We start from the raw sequence: 19,785 nt of genomic DNA, 5'->3' as shown, positions 1-19,785 counted from the left end.
GATTTAACAACACGAATTATATCTTATTTGAGTAGCCTGAAATATATTCTGAATTCACATTTGGGATGGTCCTATTTCTGCAGAATTTTACGAAATTAACTTTTTTTTTTATCATATTATGTGCAAAAAATATTTTCTTGCCTGTCAATGTGTCGAGAATGTAAAAAGATCGGGCCAGAAGTTCTGTAAGCTGTCAGTGTGGGATTGAAGAGCATGGGTTTTTTTCGAGATAATTTGGGGAACTAGACAAAGGAAATGTGTATCAGTAGGGAGCAGCACTCTTTCTTGGTATATTAACATATATCAAAATATGTTGATTGCTATTACGTAACAGCAGTGGAAGTAAGCACAAGCTAAGGAAAAGCATCGAAATTATTTACAGAGAAGAATAGAGTGTAATCACTAATCAGTCATGACATAATAAAAAAAATGAAGTAATGTTGGGGGGGGGGGGGGGGAAATTGATAATACAAGTACATGTAGTTCAAGAAATGGCTTTCTTTCATAGAATAATACAATGACCACCAGCACATTGTAAGTACACCCACATAGCAATGTTTCTGAGTTGCTACACTACACATGTACTTAACATGCACATGTCCCCTTTAAAATTTCTTCAACACTTAATATTGAAAGAGCCCTGTCAGAATACAACAAAATATTTATTGCTGGTTTTCACTACTGGAAGGAAATATAAGAATAACTATCTTTTGACCCTCACATAACACTTTCTGAGTCACAAAAGAAACGTAATAAAGTCACAACTGTAAATGTCTTTTTAAAATATATCATGAGAAGTATTTAAATATGTCCATTTGTCGTGATGTAGAGTACGTAAGGTCCAGGATCTTGTCCCGCACGTTGTTGAAGTAATAGTACTCCCAGGCCAACCTGACGGCAGCCTCACCGTAGATCTTCTTGCCGGCACTCGATGTCAGGGGGCTCACGGTGTAGCTGGACTCTCTGCGAGCACACAGCAGAGCAGCATTCACAGCCTCGGCTTGGTGAAAACACTTCTGAAAGTGGACACTTGAAAACAAGCGGGAAGTTTCAACATCGAATAGCTAGCAAAATTAGGTACTGTTTGATTTGCGTTGTGTGTTTCCAGGGGCATCTCGTACCATTTATGAAGGATAAGCCCCCCTTCCCCTATAATTGGTTTGTACATAGGTTATACGTGCAACCAATTCTTTTTCATGTGTGTCTGTTTTTATGGTCGAATAATTAATAAAACTATTCAATTTTGTTATAACCAAAAAATTAACTAATAAAACTTTAATTTACATAACCTTAAAAAGTAGGGGATCCATTACTCGCTGATGAAATTAAGGGATCTTCGGTGGCCTGGTCGCTAATGTGTCACACTCATGAGTCTTGGGTTTGATCCCTACACTTAGTATGACTTTAATGTATGAGCACCGAGTCGATACCAATACAGTCAGGAGCTTTAGGCCTATGTGCATAACCCTGAACTGCTGAACTTGCTATCAACGAAACATTATGATTAATTTAAAAATAAATTCTTAAAGTTTCTGAATTATTTAAAAGGATTACATTAATAATTAATCATGGCTTAACATGATGACATCGAGGTCACTAGAGACGATGAGGGGTTATTAGGTGAAGATGGATCGTTGGCTTTATTTGGGGAAAATACAGCCGACGACAATGTCCGCTACGTTTCCCATGCTCGAGGATTCCGGGATCGAGCCCGCCGAGCACTGAGCCTGGATCTTCTTGGTGGGAAGCGAGTGATCCGACTACTCAAATACTGTGGTCTACAACCACCGCCCTCCTCCTTTTCCCTTAACATACAATGAAATAGTAGGATATGATGATTACCAGAATTACAGTAGATGTACCATGTAATGTATCTCGGAATTTGACACTTCTCAAAAGTAGTACCTACCAATGAATGGTATGTGTGTCCTGCCGCTGGTGTTTACAAACAACTTTACCTTGTTGTAACTGTAAGTGTTCGTGAACAAACATCACATGTTGCTTCGCATATAACAGTAGGTAAACTGATACCACTGGCGTGGGCGCGCTTTACTTCAGCATATTCTGTAATCCTGTACCAAACTGGTCCCTCGTGTACAGATTTTTTTCCGGTTGGATTTCTGTTTCTGGTGGGCTACATATTATGTTTGCGCAATATTACACCTGCAGTGTTCAACCATAGAACAACTTATAACAGCATGTTTTGAATATAATGATCTGCAAATTATTTTATTTCCATTATATCTATATTGGTATTAGGTAATCTATAAAAATACATACTTTTTGCGTGGCCTTTTTACCAAATGTGCTGAATTTAAGATAAACACACCTCCTAAAAGTTCGGAATACCACTAAAATATGTATTCTGAGATATTTGATGCCACATTGACATAGGCACATTATTCATTAGACTATTACAACCTTGGAATTCAATATTGATTACTACATGCATGCTTTTGCTCGTATACTAATTATATAAACATACTATGAGTGCTGTAGGAGATGGTGAATTGTCCCATATCACCAAACACTACAGTCAGTTTGTGTTCAGCATTGCAGTGACATGCCACATAGATGAATAGTACAAACATTTGACAGGATTCAGATAGTGGCTTTACTTTCGGCAGGCTATACATTGCAAGATGTTGCCGATAGGTTAAATGTCACTCAAATCACTGTGGCTAAGGTGTGGATAAAGTACAGAGTGATGGTAAATGTGAACGATAGGCCTCGTTCTGGCAGTCCTCGTGTTACAACACCAGCCAGTATTGTTATCTCCAAGTATGGCTCGCAAACATCCAACATCAACTGCCAGAGATCTTAGGAATTACATCTTCAGAACTCCAGGGATTCGTAGCACAAACCAAATAGAGTGCAGAAGACTGCATGAAATTGGTCTTCAGTCCCGAAGGCCAATGAGAAACTTTGAACTGAACCAATGGAACCAAGCTTATCGAAGGAATTGGACTCTTGCTCATCAACAATTGACCATTGCAGAATTGGGCATGTCGTGTTTACCGATGAGACCAGGATTGTTCTCAGCATTCTAAACATGTCCAGGAAGTCCATCCATATGTTGGCGAAAGTGTTATGTTCTGGGAAGGAATAATGCTGAGATAACGGACCCCTCTCCATCCAGAGTGCAGTGAATGGCCGTCGATACATTTAAGAGGTGCTACGGGCATTTATGTGGCATTTCCGAACTGTATTCGGTGATCATTTCATCCTAAAAGATGACAATGCAAGACTTCACCTAAATGGGACAGTTTGCGGATTCTTCAAAGACACATCATCACTCTAATTAAACGGCCACGCACAGTCTCCAGACACGAATGCAATACATCATGCCTTGGACTTACTGAAAGTGGCCATTTTAGACCGTCTAAACCTACCAGACAATCTTCAGTAAATTACTAAATCTGCAATAGTGGAGTGAGATAGTTTTCCCCAAGACAAATTGGATGACCTCATTCGAAGTATGCAGCGCAGGGTGGAAGAACTAATCTGTTTGTGGTGTGGCCATACCCGTTACTAAAGACCGATAGCAATGTACGATGAAGAGAGTTTCATTGTGTTGATGTCTGGACTTAATTTCAGAAGTTACCTTTTGGTTTGATTGCTTGGTTTATATTATTCAAAATGTTTGATTCCGAGGACAATATGCTCTTTTTGTTACAAATTTACTGCAAAACTATCAAATGATTGACCGTAATAATCCAAAATAGTCGTATTCATGTTATCCCAAACTTTTTTGAGCAGTATATTTAACTTAAATATCGATTAATCGATTTAATGTGAACCGCGGCAAGTTCGGTTAAGCAAAATATCGGATAACTTGGATATAATTCGAAAATCGTCTTGGTATTTAGTTGACCCAATGGTCTCATTTACCAGTTTTTTTCTTCAGAGTAAATTATTTAATGTCACTTAAAGATTTGTTTATCCAGTGAACTGCATCATTGAGGCTAATTTTATTAGAGCTTTGGAAAAGGTTTAGATTGTTTTCTGTGTCCCCAAGCAAATGTTTCAGAAGTGTTTGCCGGGAATGACACCTCAGGTTGGCTCGGATAAAAAGGAACCTCGGTCCATCGAGGCTCGGCGGTACTGCAGTTGTCGAGCGTCGGACGTGAGTCTGGTGTGGCACTGCTCACCCGAGGGGCGCGGGGGAGCTGGCCTGGCGCGCGGCGCCCTCGCCCATGAAGAAGAGCGTGACGCGGGCCGAGTAGGCGTTCACGTCCACGCGCGCCGCGGCGCTCTCCGGGCTGGCGGAGCTGAGCGGCGAGACCGTGTAGTTGAGCGCCACCTGCACCCAGTGGGACAGGGTCCCCCGACCCGCCGTTGGCTAGCAGCCCCGTCAAGGATAATGCTACACTGTCGATGTTATTTTATTTATAACTGGAACAGAAATAATTCATGTAAAAAATACATATATTTGTAAACTTGTACATTTTGTGCTGAAACGGACAAACTGATATCATTCAAAAAAATTTATTAATTACAATGTTGACATTTTATTAATTGTTAATTCTTCTACAGAAATTTTATGTGTAAGAAAGTAAGATGTCTCTATGACCTACAGACTCTGTGGCCCCAAATCATCCGTTCCACCCCAGTTGTTTAGACCCCTCTAAAAAGCAGTGGACTGTTTTATGTTTTTAACAATGAACAATTTATAAGATTCAAAATCACTACAATTTTTTTTTTTTGAAAACAATAATCTACTGATATTTTGATATTAATGTTTGTTTGGTTTGTGTGTCTGCCACGGCTGTGACAGTTCGTCGACGCAGTAGCACACCAACAGAACACTGATTTCAGATCTTGTGGTGATTTTTAACGTTGAAATTTTTTAACGTTCTTCTGGAACTAGCCGCCATACATACAAGGTGTGACTTATGATCCTCCGTGAATATCAGTGGTATTAACTAGATTATCGAAGCATACATATTTTTATTGAAGTATAGTAAGAAGTACTAAGTCCGTTAAAAATGGTTAAATGGGGCAGTACCCCACGGGACTGTAATTAGGCGTGAAACCTAATACATTACATAGCACATACATTACACGGTATAGTGCTGAGACACCAAGTGACTCCGAGGACGTAAGTTTTCAACTAATCGCAACACTAACTTCAATTGAATTTATTTTCAAACGTTACCATTTGAACTACGTAAAACATCTATTGATTTTGTTTTGAGGGAATTATTTTGCCATAAACTTAGCACACCCACCTAATACGTGGAACATTCGAACCTCAGAGGTCTTGATTCTTACGAGCGTACCTATGCTCCGCGATGATCTCACTAGCCGGAATAAAAACAATTACAATCGTAAAAAAATATATTGTGGAATAATTTGACACTGAGATTAATATTTAAATTTGTGACACAAAAAATACTTTCAAACACTATTGAGATTAAACGTCTTAAATCCTGGGAATTACCTAACAAGATACAGGCTGATACAGTTTAGACATCCTATAACAGACATTTAGTGCAGATTAATATTTTAATTAACTTTAAAAAGTACTTGTCAAATAATTATTTATTGTTATGTCTATGTAGTGCCTGTAACCGATTATGCAATTATTATGATCAGTATATAAATCGTACATAAAGCTTCTTTCTATTTATCTCAAGCTTATTTTGTTTATTATATATTTCTGAACCCTCAGTAAATTTACAGTCTTTACTCAGTCAAGTAAGATTATTATCTGCATAATAGTGAGTGGATTGTTTAGTGTATGTGTCCTTATGCAATTATAGTTGCATATGCTTTGTGTATGAATTCCCACACATACTTGAGCTCCAATCATAACATATACACATTTGCAATCTGCCACTGGACACACAGAGTAGGCCTACATTTATATTTCGGTGAATACAAGGATCCCTTCATTAATAAAAGTCTTTATTTTTTTGGTGATAAATGGCTTCAGATTAGATTCCATGTTATATAAAAAAATTAATAGAAAATATACAAAACACAAGCATTTATTGTGTTACTTGTTATAACATCGTATAAATTAGTGTATGAGTTAGATTTTGAAATATTTAACAAAATAAGTTTACCTTTGTCTTTGTGAGCTTTGGTTCACGCCATCTGCCACAGATGGCAGTACTGTTGTTGCACATTTTCATTCCATGCTACTTCCGTTCCATTCACGAAATTACTCCCACCAAATGCCGTATAACGAGAGCTAAGATGTAATGCACATAAAAAATGTTAAACAAAGTTTAGCAAGATTTAAGAGTTCAAGGACAATACTTGAGTCGACCCAGACAAACGTGTCTTTTTACTAACCTCCGTCTGTCTGTGTCATCGTAGCTTCCAAACAGATGAACCGATTACAATACGGTCTTATATTATTTGAAGGATGGTATTACCGGGATGATTCTTAGCTATGTTTAATGAAAATATGATAATCTTTTTAAAGATTCTGAACCCTTATATACAACTTCACGTTTGTTGTCATGAAGATAGAAATGTTTCTGAACACAAATACAAAGTAAAAAATGCAGTATAGTTATAGCTCCGAGTTGTAATGCTCTATGAAAATAAATATATAAATATATTGGAATACAAACATAACACATTTTACGTAAACGTTACTATCCAACTATGTATGAGTTTGAAGTCTTTATCATAACCAGTTTTTTAAGAGTTCATTTTGTTGTGTCAGGGATTTTTTAAACTGTTAATTTAAGTTTTATAATGTAATCTTCCTCTGTCGGAAACAGTCCCTCATTTGGAAGAAATGTTAATTATAGGTGTCTTCTAGCCAGACACATATATGTGGAGATTGATGAAAAACACAATGTCAAGTTGCCCAGTTGTGGTTTAGGTTCGTTTGTTTCTGAGATACAGAACTGTGCTGAGCGAGAACCGCTGATGCTGTACACCCCTCGCGACCAGTTCCGTGGAACTGAACACTCGATGCAACCTGGCTGCTTCCTGAAGCTCGCTAGCCTCGCTGCTAGCTCAGCACCCTTGAACACCGACATAGAACAAGGAGGGATATATATATATATATATATATATATATATATATATATATATATATATATATATAGAAGTGCGACTACAGTGGAAAATAAAACAATGTTTTGCGCGACATGTGACGCTATCTGTTGGGTGGGTCGTAACTACTAACAAAAATATCTCGGGCGGGAGGTTCAGATCCAAAGAGTTAGATTTATAACGATAATTTAAATACTTAGACTGCTTAAATACTTAAACTGCTTAGTAGAAGACAGTACACTTAATAATGGGCTCGTAATAAAAAAAAAAGCATTTTATACATAAATGAAGGGGGGAGGCAGCATTTCTCGTATTTCACACCACGAAATGTATGGCTACCAAAATAAAGTAAACAAATTTTTCACTGGTTTGTTTGCCTGATAACAGCAAAAGGATTACTTCTCACAATCAATGTAGTCATGTTAATGGGACCAAAGCTACTTCAAAACCTACTGTCAGTCACGGCAGTTAAGAGTTTCTCCCCCATATACACCGCAGCCTCTCATAAGAGAGACTGCGCGCAGACCGCTCGGCGGACCTATAACATGTACAGACCAGTCGCTTATTCAGACCACACCACAAGCTGTAGTGTCGTCATAGTCATTGCGGGCCTCGTGGCCCGACTGCCAGATCCGGGCATCGAACCACGGACCAGCGGAGATTCCCAGGCGCTGGACTACAGCCCACTACCTCTATTAATGATGCATAGAATTGAGGTTATGATTGCTGTAAAATTCAAGGAGTTTACGAGATGTTATGATGCATATTACAGAAAATATTTAAGAACGAAGAGAAGATTAAATGAATGAGGATCGGGAGTTTGGATTCGAATACCTGTGGGATAAGAGCACAGCGGACGCGAGGGCAAGTCCACGCCGATGGAGACGACTCATATTATCTGCGAAGGCACAGAATTAGCATCTTCGGTGAGGATCGAGGTAGTCGACAGTGAGCAGACAGACATGTTGCATCAAGTCCATTATCCCACGGTGAGATACGCAGAGCTGTGCAACCAACTCAACGGTCACCGCTTCGAACAATTTTGGTAATACGGTAATCGCACTTGGTTTGGTACGTTGTTGTGTCAAGAAAACATGGTAAAAACTTACTTTGGACATAATTATTTCTGATTTTTAAAGTTTATTTTTTAATAGACCTCATTCGTAAAAATTAATTTGGCTGTGTTCCCAAATACATAGTTGAAGTTATCAATCTATATATTGCACAGGAAAATTACAAACCAAGGTGGTAAAATTCCTCTGAATTTATGTTTTACCCAAGAAAATAGCCTAGGTATATAAGAGATAAATTGGATTTATGAGCATACGTAGGTAACTCATTATTGCATTTTTGCCCCCGAAAAGTTAATAACAGTGTAAAATGTGAGCTTACATGACGAACATTCATTACATAAGAATAATTGCATGAATTACCTCCCCCTCCCCCTTTACCAGCGCTCCAATTAAACGATCTGCAATCATTTCAGGGACAGCTTGTATGCAGCAGCTAGGATGTGCTGCTGATGACCCAAGTCCGTGGCAGAGCTCACAAAGGCGTGGGGCCTATGAGGACCTGGGTTGAAACCATGGGTAAGCCACGAATGATCGGACTCTGGTTGCCCGACGCGGCGACACCCAGGCTCCCACTTAGCTTTATGAATTACTGCAGTGGGTAAACCAGGACGGAAATCATCAGCCATGTCTTAAATGCCTCGCCGGTTCGTGAACACCAGCCTGGATCAGCAAACGCGAGACACGAGGCGCTTGTTTGTGAATTATTTTTGGAAAGTAAATGCTCGGAGCCATGCTCATGCCAGCGAGCGAACCGCGCGGACAGCGAGCCACACGTGTGCAGTCACGACAATGGCTTAGACATTGACCTGGTAACAACAGCTTACCGTGTATGTGTCCGCGAGGAATTCCACGTTAACCAGGAACCAATCGTCCACAGATGTGAGGGGCTCCAGGCCGTATGAATAGTTTCTTATCTTCAGTGAGATGTCATCCTGCAGCTTTCCTTCGGTGATTTTCATGTACATGCCACTCAAGCCCTATCAGAACAAACACAGATAGTTTGAGCAATGGTGTGCACATCTTGAGATGTGTGGGAGTCTTACAAGAGTTTCCTGAACAAAAGACTTAATTTAAATATCTATCAACAACACAAAATACAACACACCAAGTACTTTATTTTACACTAAGTTAATGTGAAAACCATTTATTCACACGTTCGCAGTGATAAATCCCAGAAGTCCAGTATACATTGGCCATGTGTTATTTCATCATAAGGGGTGAAACCAAATTTAAAAGTCGTAAATGGTATTGAAAATTACCAGGCTCCTACAACAGCCAAGGAACTTAGGTCATTTTTGGGCCTGGCTAACACGCACAGACTTCTCAGACTTGTCGAAGAAATTTTTTTTCTAAACCACTGACAATGCTTTTGAGAAAAGAAATAGTAATTTATTGAGCGCCTGAATGTGAAGAAGTAATAGAAATCTTTAAATTCTCACTTACCTCATCATCAAATGTCATAAACATAAGTACTATATATATTTATATTATATGTATGATTGGGCTAACTTTGCTAACTTTATCCCAGCAGTGTGATAATATAATTATTATTAATTTTGTTTTATTTTCACACATTCATTTATTGTCAGGAGTTAAATGGCCGGAAATTCTGGTTTATGAAGGTAATACTAACAAGTCTGATGGTTTACTGAAGCATTTGGTACAGTCGTCAAGTCATGCAATATCGTTGCACGACGTGGCCACCAGCTCCCTCGCCACAGGCTTTGCGCGCGCGTGGAATGGGTTTATCCCTTAAGGCCCAGTAGTACTGTCAAATTTTCTCTTCCAACAGCTTCCAGTATTGTGTGTTGAATAAAGTTGGAGGGTTATGAGTCACGAAGACGTCACTAACGCATCCATATTTGTTCTAAAAATTGGATGACTTGAGTTTCCTTCCAATAGTTTCCATATAGGACGGGTTCTGAAATGTGTGAGATATTGGATGCAATCGGCCAATCAAAATCTTCCCTAATGAAAACGGAAATGACATCCGTTTCCGTCGCATTTAAAATTGCGAAGAACACATGGACGATTAATGATGTTATAAAACTTAAATCTATATTATATTATAAAGCTGAAGAGTTTGTTTGTTTGGTTGTTTGTTTGAACGCGCTAATCTCAGGAACCACTGGTCCGATTTGAAAAATTCTTCCAGTGTTGGATAGTACATTTATCGAGGAAGGCTATAGGCTATATTATATTATCAATAACATTAGGGATCCTTACTAAAAGTCCAATTTAGAATCAAATGCGTTGGAGGGGTTAGATACAACATGCAGTACACGTACGAAGTGTGTGTTGACAATGCCGCAGGCGCTATAAGTGCAGGCGCTAGAAGTTTATTTCCTATTGCCTATTAACATTGTTGCCACGCACTAGATGCCTTATCATTCTTAATTTTCCCATACAAGTAAAAATCACCCGTGTGATATTAACAACGAAGCGATCAGTACCCTCATATAGAATACATATAGATAGTGTGAGGTATATATGTAGATATAAAGAGATAAATACAGATAGAGAGATGCATAGATATATAGGACTATAGATGTAGATAGAGATAAATATATATTTAGAGACATGGATAGATTATTTGTATATGTGTAACTACTTCAAACATATTACAAAACAAAACTGAATGCATTGCAATGCATGACGAGCATTAGCTAGATAATGGAATCTTTTCAATATTAGTAATCCCTTATTTTTCAGTTTTTTTTCTATATTGCTTTATAGAGTCTAGATTACATACAGACCAGGTAAATAACTATAAACTGGCAGAACTATAAACGGGATCTGAAAGTGATATAAATTATTTTGCACACTTGACATTCAAATTAAGAAGGCAATTACAAACTACATCTGATCTCTAAACAGTTCCCCTTCACCCTGTGTTCAGTCCGGGCAACGCTGGGTACTGCAGCTAGTTAATTATACAAACGTTAATAATTATACATAGGTATACTGAAAATGCGACGAATCCGTTTGCACCACTCGAAAGATCGTTACATTTCCTCTCACAAAATCCTGTGTTTGATATTCAGATTAGTTTTAAGGGAAAAAATTGGGCAATGTAAGTTCAAACATTTGAAATTTTTAAAAATTGAAACTGTGAAAAATTTGTACATTTACTAAATAAAAAAGAACATTCAACTCGTTAAATTTCATAGAAATTTCTTCATGCATTTGACTTAACATTGATGAACTCAGAAACGACAGTAACGTTTCAGTAGGGTTAGGAAATGAGTATTGAAAGGTTAGAAAATTTCATTCAAATTGACGTATTTTAGGTAGGGAAGTGTGTTAATGAGTATGAAAGCTGGCTATATTTAAGAGATTTAAGCCGTTTACAAAAGTGTTTAAATTATTTTCAGAGAAATGAGTGTGGAAATACAAACAGTTGTTTTACCATCATAATATGTTAGGCATATGCCATTGCTGTTTCTTTCTGGTTGCTATAGAAAACACATGAGGCCAAGTTTCCCATCAGGTCCATACGTTCTTGAATTATTTCTTGCAATAATCATTCAAATAACGCACAAACAGTTGGCTCACGGTGGGTTAGCACTCGAAAACTGAGGAACTACAAGCGACTCACCCTCTGGTCCTGGAAGGTCATGTTGCACGAGTAAAAGGTTGGCAAGGCCAGGTAGAACTTGCTCATGACCTGCTCCGACAAGTCGCGAACGTATCCATCTCCGTCGAACTGTCCTCCGTAGAGTTCGCTGTTTGTGCTCCTGTCGAGAGGCAGAGAGAAAACACACTTTACATCATTTATATATACATATTGCTGACTGTTTAGTAGTAAGAAATCATTAGCGGGCTCATTACACAAGTCTGCAAATTTTTTTTTGAAAAGTTAATTTTTGTTAAATGGTTAATATTTGTTTTAATTGTCTTAAAAGTAATAGAAAACGGTATTCATATGATATATACCACGTCAAATTTATCAGATTTAGATGATATAGTATTTGAATACGAAAAATAACTAAACAAAAATTCAATAAAATGAATGAGAATCATTTTAGAATATTTTATGAAGTTTTACTGAGTCTATAGCTATTAAAATACAACATTAAGGTATACATGAAGAAAACAATTAATAATAACGTTTTCTTTTTGAAAAAAAAGCTGCGTTTTGTTGGTTTTCGTTTATGATTTTTTTATTTCATCTCTGTGTATCATCCAGCAATAGTCCGCCATCATATCAACGTACCAACGGCCTTGATATAATCTTTCCATCTCTTTTATGTCCTGATGAAACCGTTCACCTTGTTCTTCACTGTAGTCGCCTAGATTCTTTGGGACACAATGTGAGACTTCAAAAAATGAATTTTCAGACTCTTATTACAGCCTAAATTTTTATAGGCGTTTAACATTTCCAGGACAATATTTTTATACGCAGGATCTTTTGTGTTGCCTAGAAACTTAGATACGACATTTTTAAAGCCATGCCAGGCATTTCATTCCAAGGTTGTCATCACTTTTTTCAAATTCTGTATCCCTAATCAGTTTCCTGATATCAGGTCCCATAAATATTCCCTCTTTCAACTTCGCATTAGATAAGCTAGGGAAACATGAAAAAAGATACTTGAAAGTATTTCCATCTTGCGGTAATACCTTTACGAACTGTTTGATCAAACCAAGTTTGATGTGGTGGTGGAAGCAATATTTTTTCGGGATCCATCAAGCTCCGATTGATGACATTTTTTACTCCAACTTTAAATTCCATTCTAATTTTCCAATCAGTTTTTTTCCAATGTAAATTTCTTGCTCTACTGTCCCATTCACAAATATAACAGGGGAATTTTGTGTAGCCTTGCTGTTGACCAAGAAGCATGCATATGATTTTTAAGTCAACGCAAACTAACCGTTTGTGTTCGGTGTATTTTATTTGCTCCAAAACATTTTTCAAGTTTTCGTAAGTTTCTTTAAGATAAACTGAATGAGCTACAGGTATCGATGCAAATTTATTGCCGATATGCAAAAGGACAGCCTTTAAGCTTATTTTTGAAGAATCTATAAAGAGTCGCCATTCTTGTGTATGCATTGGATATTGAATTTTTGTATTACTTAAACCTCCAATATCACAGAAAAATACTAAATTATCCTCTTTCTTAAAATACTCCACAAATTCTTGTTCTCTGCTTCGATACCAGTAAAATGTAGTTGCAGCATCTAATAAATTGTTTTCTTTTAGTCGAGAACCGATATTTCTGCAGCGTCCTTATAGGTAATCCAAGACCCCGTACCAAATCATTCAGTTCTTGCTGTTTTAAAGGTCGAGGGTCATTTGTAGGGTGAAAAATTTCACCACTGCTTTGCAGATGATCACTTTGTTCTGAGTTTGGTGATAAAGGCGTTTCGAAGCTGTTAGTGTTAGTAGGAACTGGTATGGGTAATTCGGGTCCATGTGGGACTGGCTCTGTTACAAACGAAACATCAGGATACACAATTTTGGCGCGGTTTTTAGAATTATATCCTGTTACATTGGTCAAACAAAAATAACAATCATCTGTATGATTTTTTTGTTCCCGCCACAACATAGGAATACCGAATAACAATGATTTTGATTTACTGTAAGTCCACTGTCTTAACACTTCAACACATAGCCGGCATACTGTATGCGGAACCCACTGTTTCTCTTGTAACATAACCTCATTCCGAAGTAAGTATAATAAGTATTTTTTTTTTTACAAAATCTGTTATTTTTAATCTTTGCTTAACTATTGTATATTGTCCGCAAATATAGCAAAATACATTTGGATTGTTTTTGCAACTCCGAGGAGCCATAGTTACAGATTTAATAAAACAATCTTTTATTACACTTTTTTTTGCAGTTTAAGCCACTATGATTAGTCATAGACTACATAAAACTTTTTTTGATACTTTTTCGCGCAGGGGAAAGGCAGGTTAGTAACAATAGACTATAGGAAGGTCGGTCATAGAGTATAGAATAGAAATATACTTAGATCATGGAATAAATTTTGTGAAAAAAAAAAAAACTAACTTACCGATCTAACGAACTATTATATATTTATCTATATGCAAAAAAGAATGTGACGTGATACGTTAAAACAAAGTTTTTATTTGCTGTATACAGACCATGTTTGTGATAAATTTATTTAAAAAACTTTTTCATCGCAGACCTGTGTTATCAAAGGATAAATATAAATGAGAAACCAACATTATCCTCAGCATGGGCTCAAAATACGACTTATGCCAGAGAAATAATTTAACATTACTACCTTTTATTTAATTTTTTTGGCATATCTCATTGCTGGTTACACTGTAGAGATGTCATAATAAACTTAGATAACTGACAAAAAAGATAAGTATGTAAACACACAGAAAACAAGCTAAAATTAACCTATGTCAAAAGTTAAAAACATAGATAGCACAGGAAGGATTTAGTCATAAAAATATTACAGTACAGGCGGACACAGTGGGGTGACAACGATACAGTTGCAACAAGAACAGTAAACAAAGACAAAAAAGACCTTGGAAAACACGTTATTGAGGTTTCTTATGATATGCAATGTAATCAACAATGGCATATTTATAAAGAAATCTTTTTAATCATTCAGCTCTGCTGCAAGAACCATTCAAAGAACGTATACAACCTTTGTCGATTTCTTTGGCAAGAGAAATTTTGAGCTCCGTGGTAAAAAAAACACAATTATTTAAATGAGGTTATTTAAGTGGTTTGAATACAATGTTGCCACTATTAACTACTCTACAAATACAAAATTAACAAATATTCACAAACTTAAAATGTTAGGTGATGAGATGGCAGGAACATATTTACGGCATAACGAACTTTGATGAGGAATTATTTAAGACGTGGGAATTTCAGGTTAAATGTTTTGATAACTTTCTGTATTATGTGTTTCGAAAGTATTTCCAACTCTGAATGTTGCGATAAAATATTATTAACAGTATGTACGATGGCTATGAATCTTGCTGGAGTTCGAATTAAATGAATTTAAATACCTATAGTAAATTAGTAGTTTAATGAAAACTTCTGAAAGTTTATTTTTACTTAATTTGTAAAGTTTGGCCAAAAAAAACATAGTAAACACTTTAATCAGTTTAGCGACTTTTATTCGTGCGCAAATAGTGCGTAACTGTTAAATTTTAACAATCTTAAATGCCCTGTCAATACATAATCTTTTACATAATGATTTATAACATTGAACTTCGGGTGGCCACAAATTTATATATTATGCTTTTTATTAGACGTTATGTCATGGAACAACTTTTCTTAATTTGCTCTCTCTCTCTCTCTCTCTCTCTCTCTCTATATATATATATATATATATATATATATATATTGTGCTGTTACATGACTGTCCCACACACAGAAAGTGTTTTGTTTTTATTATAAATAACATTTTTTAAATTATTATTATTATTTGTTGACATTTTTATGTTTTGTTCTATTGTTGTGTATTTGGACGTATCTACGACTAAGATACTCTATGGCGTAGCCCAAGTGACTTTGAAGTTCCATTAGCAAGACCCCTCTAGGAAGCAATTGACTTAAACGGCAAATTGAACTTTTTATACATAATTTGCATAACAAAACTTTCATTGTTGAAAAATCCAGTTTTTAATTTAAGACATTTTAGCATATTAAGTTGTATTGTTAAGTGTCTGTATTTTGTTTTGATGTGATAATTAAGTCAACAATCGGTGTGTCTCGGCCAATGAGAGGCCATGTTACTTAAGATAAGCGTCATTACTGAATTAACGGAAAAAAGTCTTGGAATAACGACGGCGTTGGCTAGAAGCCCGGGTTTCAATCCCCTTAAAAATCAGAAATATCTACGAGCTAAGTAGATCATCCTATTACTAGGATGTTTTAAATCGTCATCCAAATATAAAGTACATATTGTTTAATTAGGGCACGTCCTGCATGACGTGTAATTAGGAGTGAATTACCGTGAGTAAAATACCGACTCATGATGCTATCCTGAGTGAACTGTTTTCTACATACACGTAATTTAATATTGCCGACGAACACATAAACATTGAATTTTATGCTGAACACGTTAAAGACTTATTGAAATAAACATTTTTTAGAGCCAATTACGTATCCTGATCTACACTTTAATTAGTTCTACACCCAGAGGTGAAATGAGACGGAGTTCTCACGATGCTCTACCGCAATTTACACATTTAATTGAGCCGCGGTACATTGAAATTAATTTAAATTACGAACATAATAAATAAACATTATTATTTTATTTCACACTAATATACGATTCTAGATTAAGAGCAACAGACATAAATTAATTTGAACTGTATGAACTTTTGTTGTGTTTTATCATGTGTGCAACATACCTCCAGTTATTTAAGAAAACGTAATGGTATACCACTGGTCCAACAAATAAGCATATATATTTTATTTGATTAAAGATTAATTGTTTTAATCTTATGTTACCTTGTTGTTATTTTACAGTGTATATGTTTGTTTTTCCTTAATGACCTTAATTTAAATTTTGACAATCTCATGCTAACCCTAGATTTGGAGTGTGAAATTATTTTAACTTTTTTTTCTCTTATGTACCACACTACATAAGGGTGGCGCCCAGAGACATATTTAAATTTAACCGAAGAGTCTATACTCGACAGAGTAATTAAAATCCAGAGAGAACTACTGTTGATATTTACTATTTAAAATATTATAATTATTTCTGACAACAGTTTAGTTAAGATAATAATTCAGAGAGTTCATGAACTATACACTACACATAGAAGTATCAGTATTTGTATTATTCTTTATAATATTATTATTGCTGACTACACTTTGTATAGCAATTTACACTCGTAATAGTTATATATATATATATATATATATATATATATATATATATATATAAAACGAATTTGGTTAATTTTACTCCATGTATTGTGATTCACTGGCTGCTTAAATCCGTTATGTCATTTTTTTAAACCTCTTAGAACAATTTATGTTTTTTAAACAATACCTACCACAAGTTTACGTGATTTTCATATGGATGTTCCCAGTGTTAACAGCAGTACTTGGATACACGTTCATATGAAATATATTAATAAAAGCGAGAACACAACTGGATAACAGAGACGAAGAGGTTGAACTGGTTGGTGGTGGTTCGAAACGAGCGCCTGGCATCAGCGAGTCTGTCCGGCGAGCTTCCTAAGCAACTCAAGTGCTATTAAAGTAACAATTTTACCTTTCTTTCAGCCTTTTCGACATTGGAAACGTACAAATACAGGATACTTAGAAGAGAGAGCTGATCTGCACTCTACCAAAGCCACAGACGTCTGGTCCCCACTTATACCCTCGCGGCGACTGGTATAATACCTACGTCAATACAACAACCACTTTAATTTATTTTTGATGGTTTGTTTTGTTAGAAATATAATAAGACCAAATATATTTGAAAGGTGATCCAACAGCTTACACGTGTAGTCACGCTACATTGTTCCAAATGACTGGTTTCTAACAGAAGCATACAGAAGACTTTACAAGTCATTCATTGTATGTAGCCCCCCACGAAATATAGTCCACGTTTCTTCGGTGATAGATAAATTTTCGAACATTTTGCGAAGCATGTAGAAGTCTTAACATTTCAACCAATATGGCATGTAATCAATCTCTTCCACTGCTGTCATCTTCCTTGCACGTTTATTATTAATATTAAAAAAAATAAAGCTTTTTGTGCCAAAATTAATGTTTTAAATGCAATTTGATAACACCAATGTACTCAATGGGGTAAAAAATTAGGGTTTCAAGGAGAAAAGAAAATCTTACTTCGTTAGTAGGCACAGTATCAGATCCATCCAGCGTTGTTGTAAACCTTTTAAATATTATCTGAAACCTTTGCCCGACAAAAATAAAATTTGATACAACCATAACACTTACTGCAAGGGGTGACAAATATGAGGTCACAAGAAAAAAAAATTCTTTACTCCCTTAGCAGATGCAATTTAGAACCTGTTAAACGTGTTGTAAATCTTTGAAATATACAATAGTTTTGTCTCAAACGATTTTATTTTTTATAATTGCAACTCTAAACGCAAGGAAGGAATAAAATTATTTAGTGGCTAGCTTACGGAAGTAAATGGGTACGTTATTTTGATGACATTTTTACTATCAGTACAGCACAGGACCTTCCAACATATTAAGGTAATGGTCAAGTTCGTGGTCATGATATTCTTATTGATAACATTCCAGAAATTACACGCGAACGCTGGCTATATGCAATAGAAAACATTAGAAACATTTTGACTGCATGGAATATGCGAAATAGTTTTATCGAGCCTTTTGGAATATTGGAGAAAATTGTACATGTGCTAAATACATACAGTTTACGTAATGTTACAGAAGTTTCTACACTGTTAAAAATCTTCACCTTCGATTCACGAAGATGGTTAAAAATTATCCAGGGATCTCCGTAAATTTACAGCTATATTCGTAAATTGACGGACACTGAGTTAACGTACTTTGAACATAATTCCAAAATAATGTTCTTGGTGTATTAAAAAAAACTGGTTAGGTCTACAATAAGAACTCTCTTCTTTTATCCACCCTTGTTAAAAACGAAATATTCAACTCTAAAGTCGAAATACGGCATAGTTTCTAAGAAGATTCAGTTATTTGAATTTACGAAGATGTCTTCGTTTGTTTGAGTTAAATTCTTCGTTGAAAAATCCGTAAATTTACTGTAGTTTCCAACAGTGTAAAATGTTTCCAAAGATTCCCGAATGTTCTAAATTAAATACGACGTTCTAAGTATGCCTGCGCCTATCAGGCTGAGCGGAAATTAATTTTTATTTTACTTATTTATTCCGACGGAAATCAGCCTCACAGTGCTAAGATTAATTGCAATAATTTTACTTTTTTGAAAGTTCATTATTAAAACCGTGCGAATTTTAGTAATGATTTCATTTTAAACTGACAGACCAATAAGGGAAGCAGGAATGATGATGGAGGAGTAAACATTAACTAAAGTAAACATAACGTATAGTTATAACCAAATAACGCTCGCTGCTTATTCATACAGAACAAATCCCACGGCGTTTCAACTATTCAATCCGTCGCATGGACCAGATGGAAGTACGCATAGTTACCTCTTTTCGATGCCGTGTGCTGTTGCCGCGATAGCGAATATAATGTTTACGAACACCGTGGACCACATTGTCAGCAGATAGCGGTTTACCAGAAGTGCTAAGAGTTATATACGTCGCGTAGCCAAATGTGAGACTGCCGAAAGCCAAACGAGAGAACCATCGTTAAATAAAGTTTTTTTTGAAATACTAAGAAGTTGTTTTCTGCTTGCTCTCGGGCTTTGCTCTGTTACTATACAACACTGAACAATCACGAGCAGCTTTCTTTTTACGACTGCGGATTACCGCAAGACTCAATGAGGAAAACTTCTTGCACGATGGAGGAACACATTCACCACGTCGTAATCATTGTCTTGACACAGTTACAAGCAGGGTCCAAATGATCGTTCGTTGTAGTCAGTTGCGCAGAAGTAATTACGAATGTATTTAGACCAGGGGTTCCCAAAGTGTGCGCCGCGGCGCCCTGGTGCGCCGCAGAAAGTTAAGAAGGGCGCAGTGAAGCGATTCTCTTTACCATTCTCCGAAACCTCAACTTAAGTGTTCGCGGGTACAAAATGAACAATTTAATTTCTAGCAC

At 36.2% G+C, this 19,785-nt stretch overlaps 1 protein-coding gene across 1 annotated transcript; it reads right to left on the bottom strand.

Annotated features, from left to right (window-relative positions):
* Positions 1 to 478: 478 nt before the first annotated feature.
* LOC134530739 (uncharacterized) lies at positions 479 to 19,414 on the bottom strand. The gene is made up of 5 exons (XM_063365859.1): positions 19,212 to 19,414; positions 11,692 to 11,830; positions 8,918 to 9,070; positions 4,152 to 4,303; positions 479 to 963 (listed from the first exon to the last, which is right to left on the bottom strand). The coding sequence occupies exons 1-5, from the start codon at positions 19,277 to 19,279 to the stop codon at positions 789 to 791; spliced, it is 687 nt and encodes a 228-aa protein (XP_063221929.1). The 5' UTR covers positions 19,280 to 19,414; the 3' UTR covers positions 479 to 788.
* Between the last annotated feature and the right edge of the window lie 371 nt (positions 19,415 to 19,785).

Source organism: Bacillus rossius, chromosome 3 (genome assembly GCF_032445375.1).
Source record: "Bacillus rossius redtenbacheri isolate Brsri chromosome 3, Brsri_v3, whole genome shotgun sequence".
Taxonomy (NCBI): Eukaryota; Metazoa; Arthropoda; class Insecta; order Phasmatodea; family Bacillidae; genus Bacillus; species Bacillus rossius.
This window is presented reverse-complemented; position numbering and strand designations above follow the sequence as displayed.

What these genes read in the sequence shown, in the direction of transcription:
- LOC134530739 (XM_063365859.1), bottom strand. Translation starts at nt 19,279, where the DNA reads ATGTGGTCCACGGTGTTCGTAAACATTATATTCGCTATCGCGGCAACA. An exon ending in TGACCTTCCAGGACCAGAGG is followed by an intron (nt 9,071 to 11,691) that starts GTGAGTCGCTTG and finishes TTGTTCTGATAG; the next exon opens with GGCTTGAGTGGCATGTACAT. An exon ending in TCCTCGCGGACACATACACG is followed by an intron (nt 4,304 to 8,917) that starts GTAAGCTGTTGT and finishes CACTGGGTGCAG; the next exon opens with GTGGCGCTCAACTACACGGT.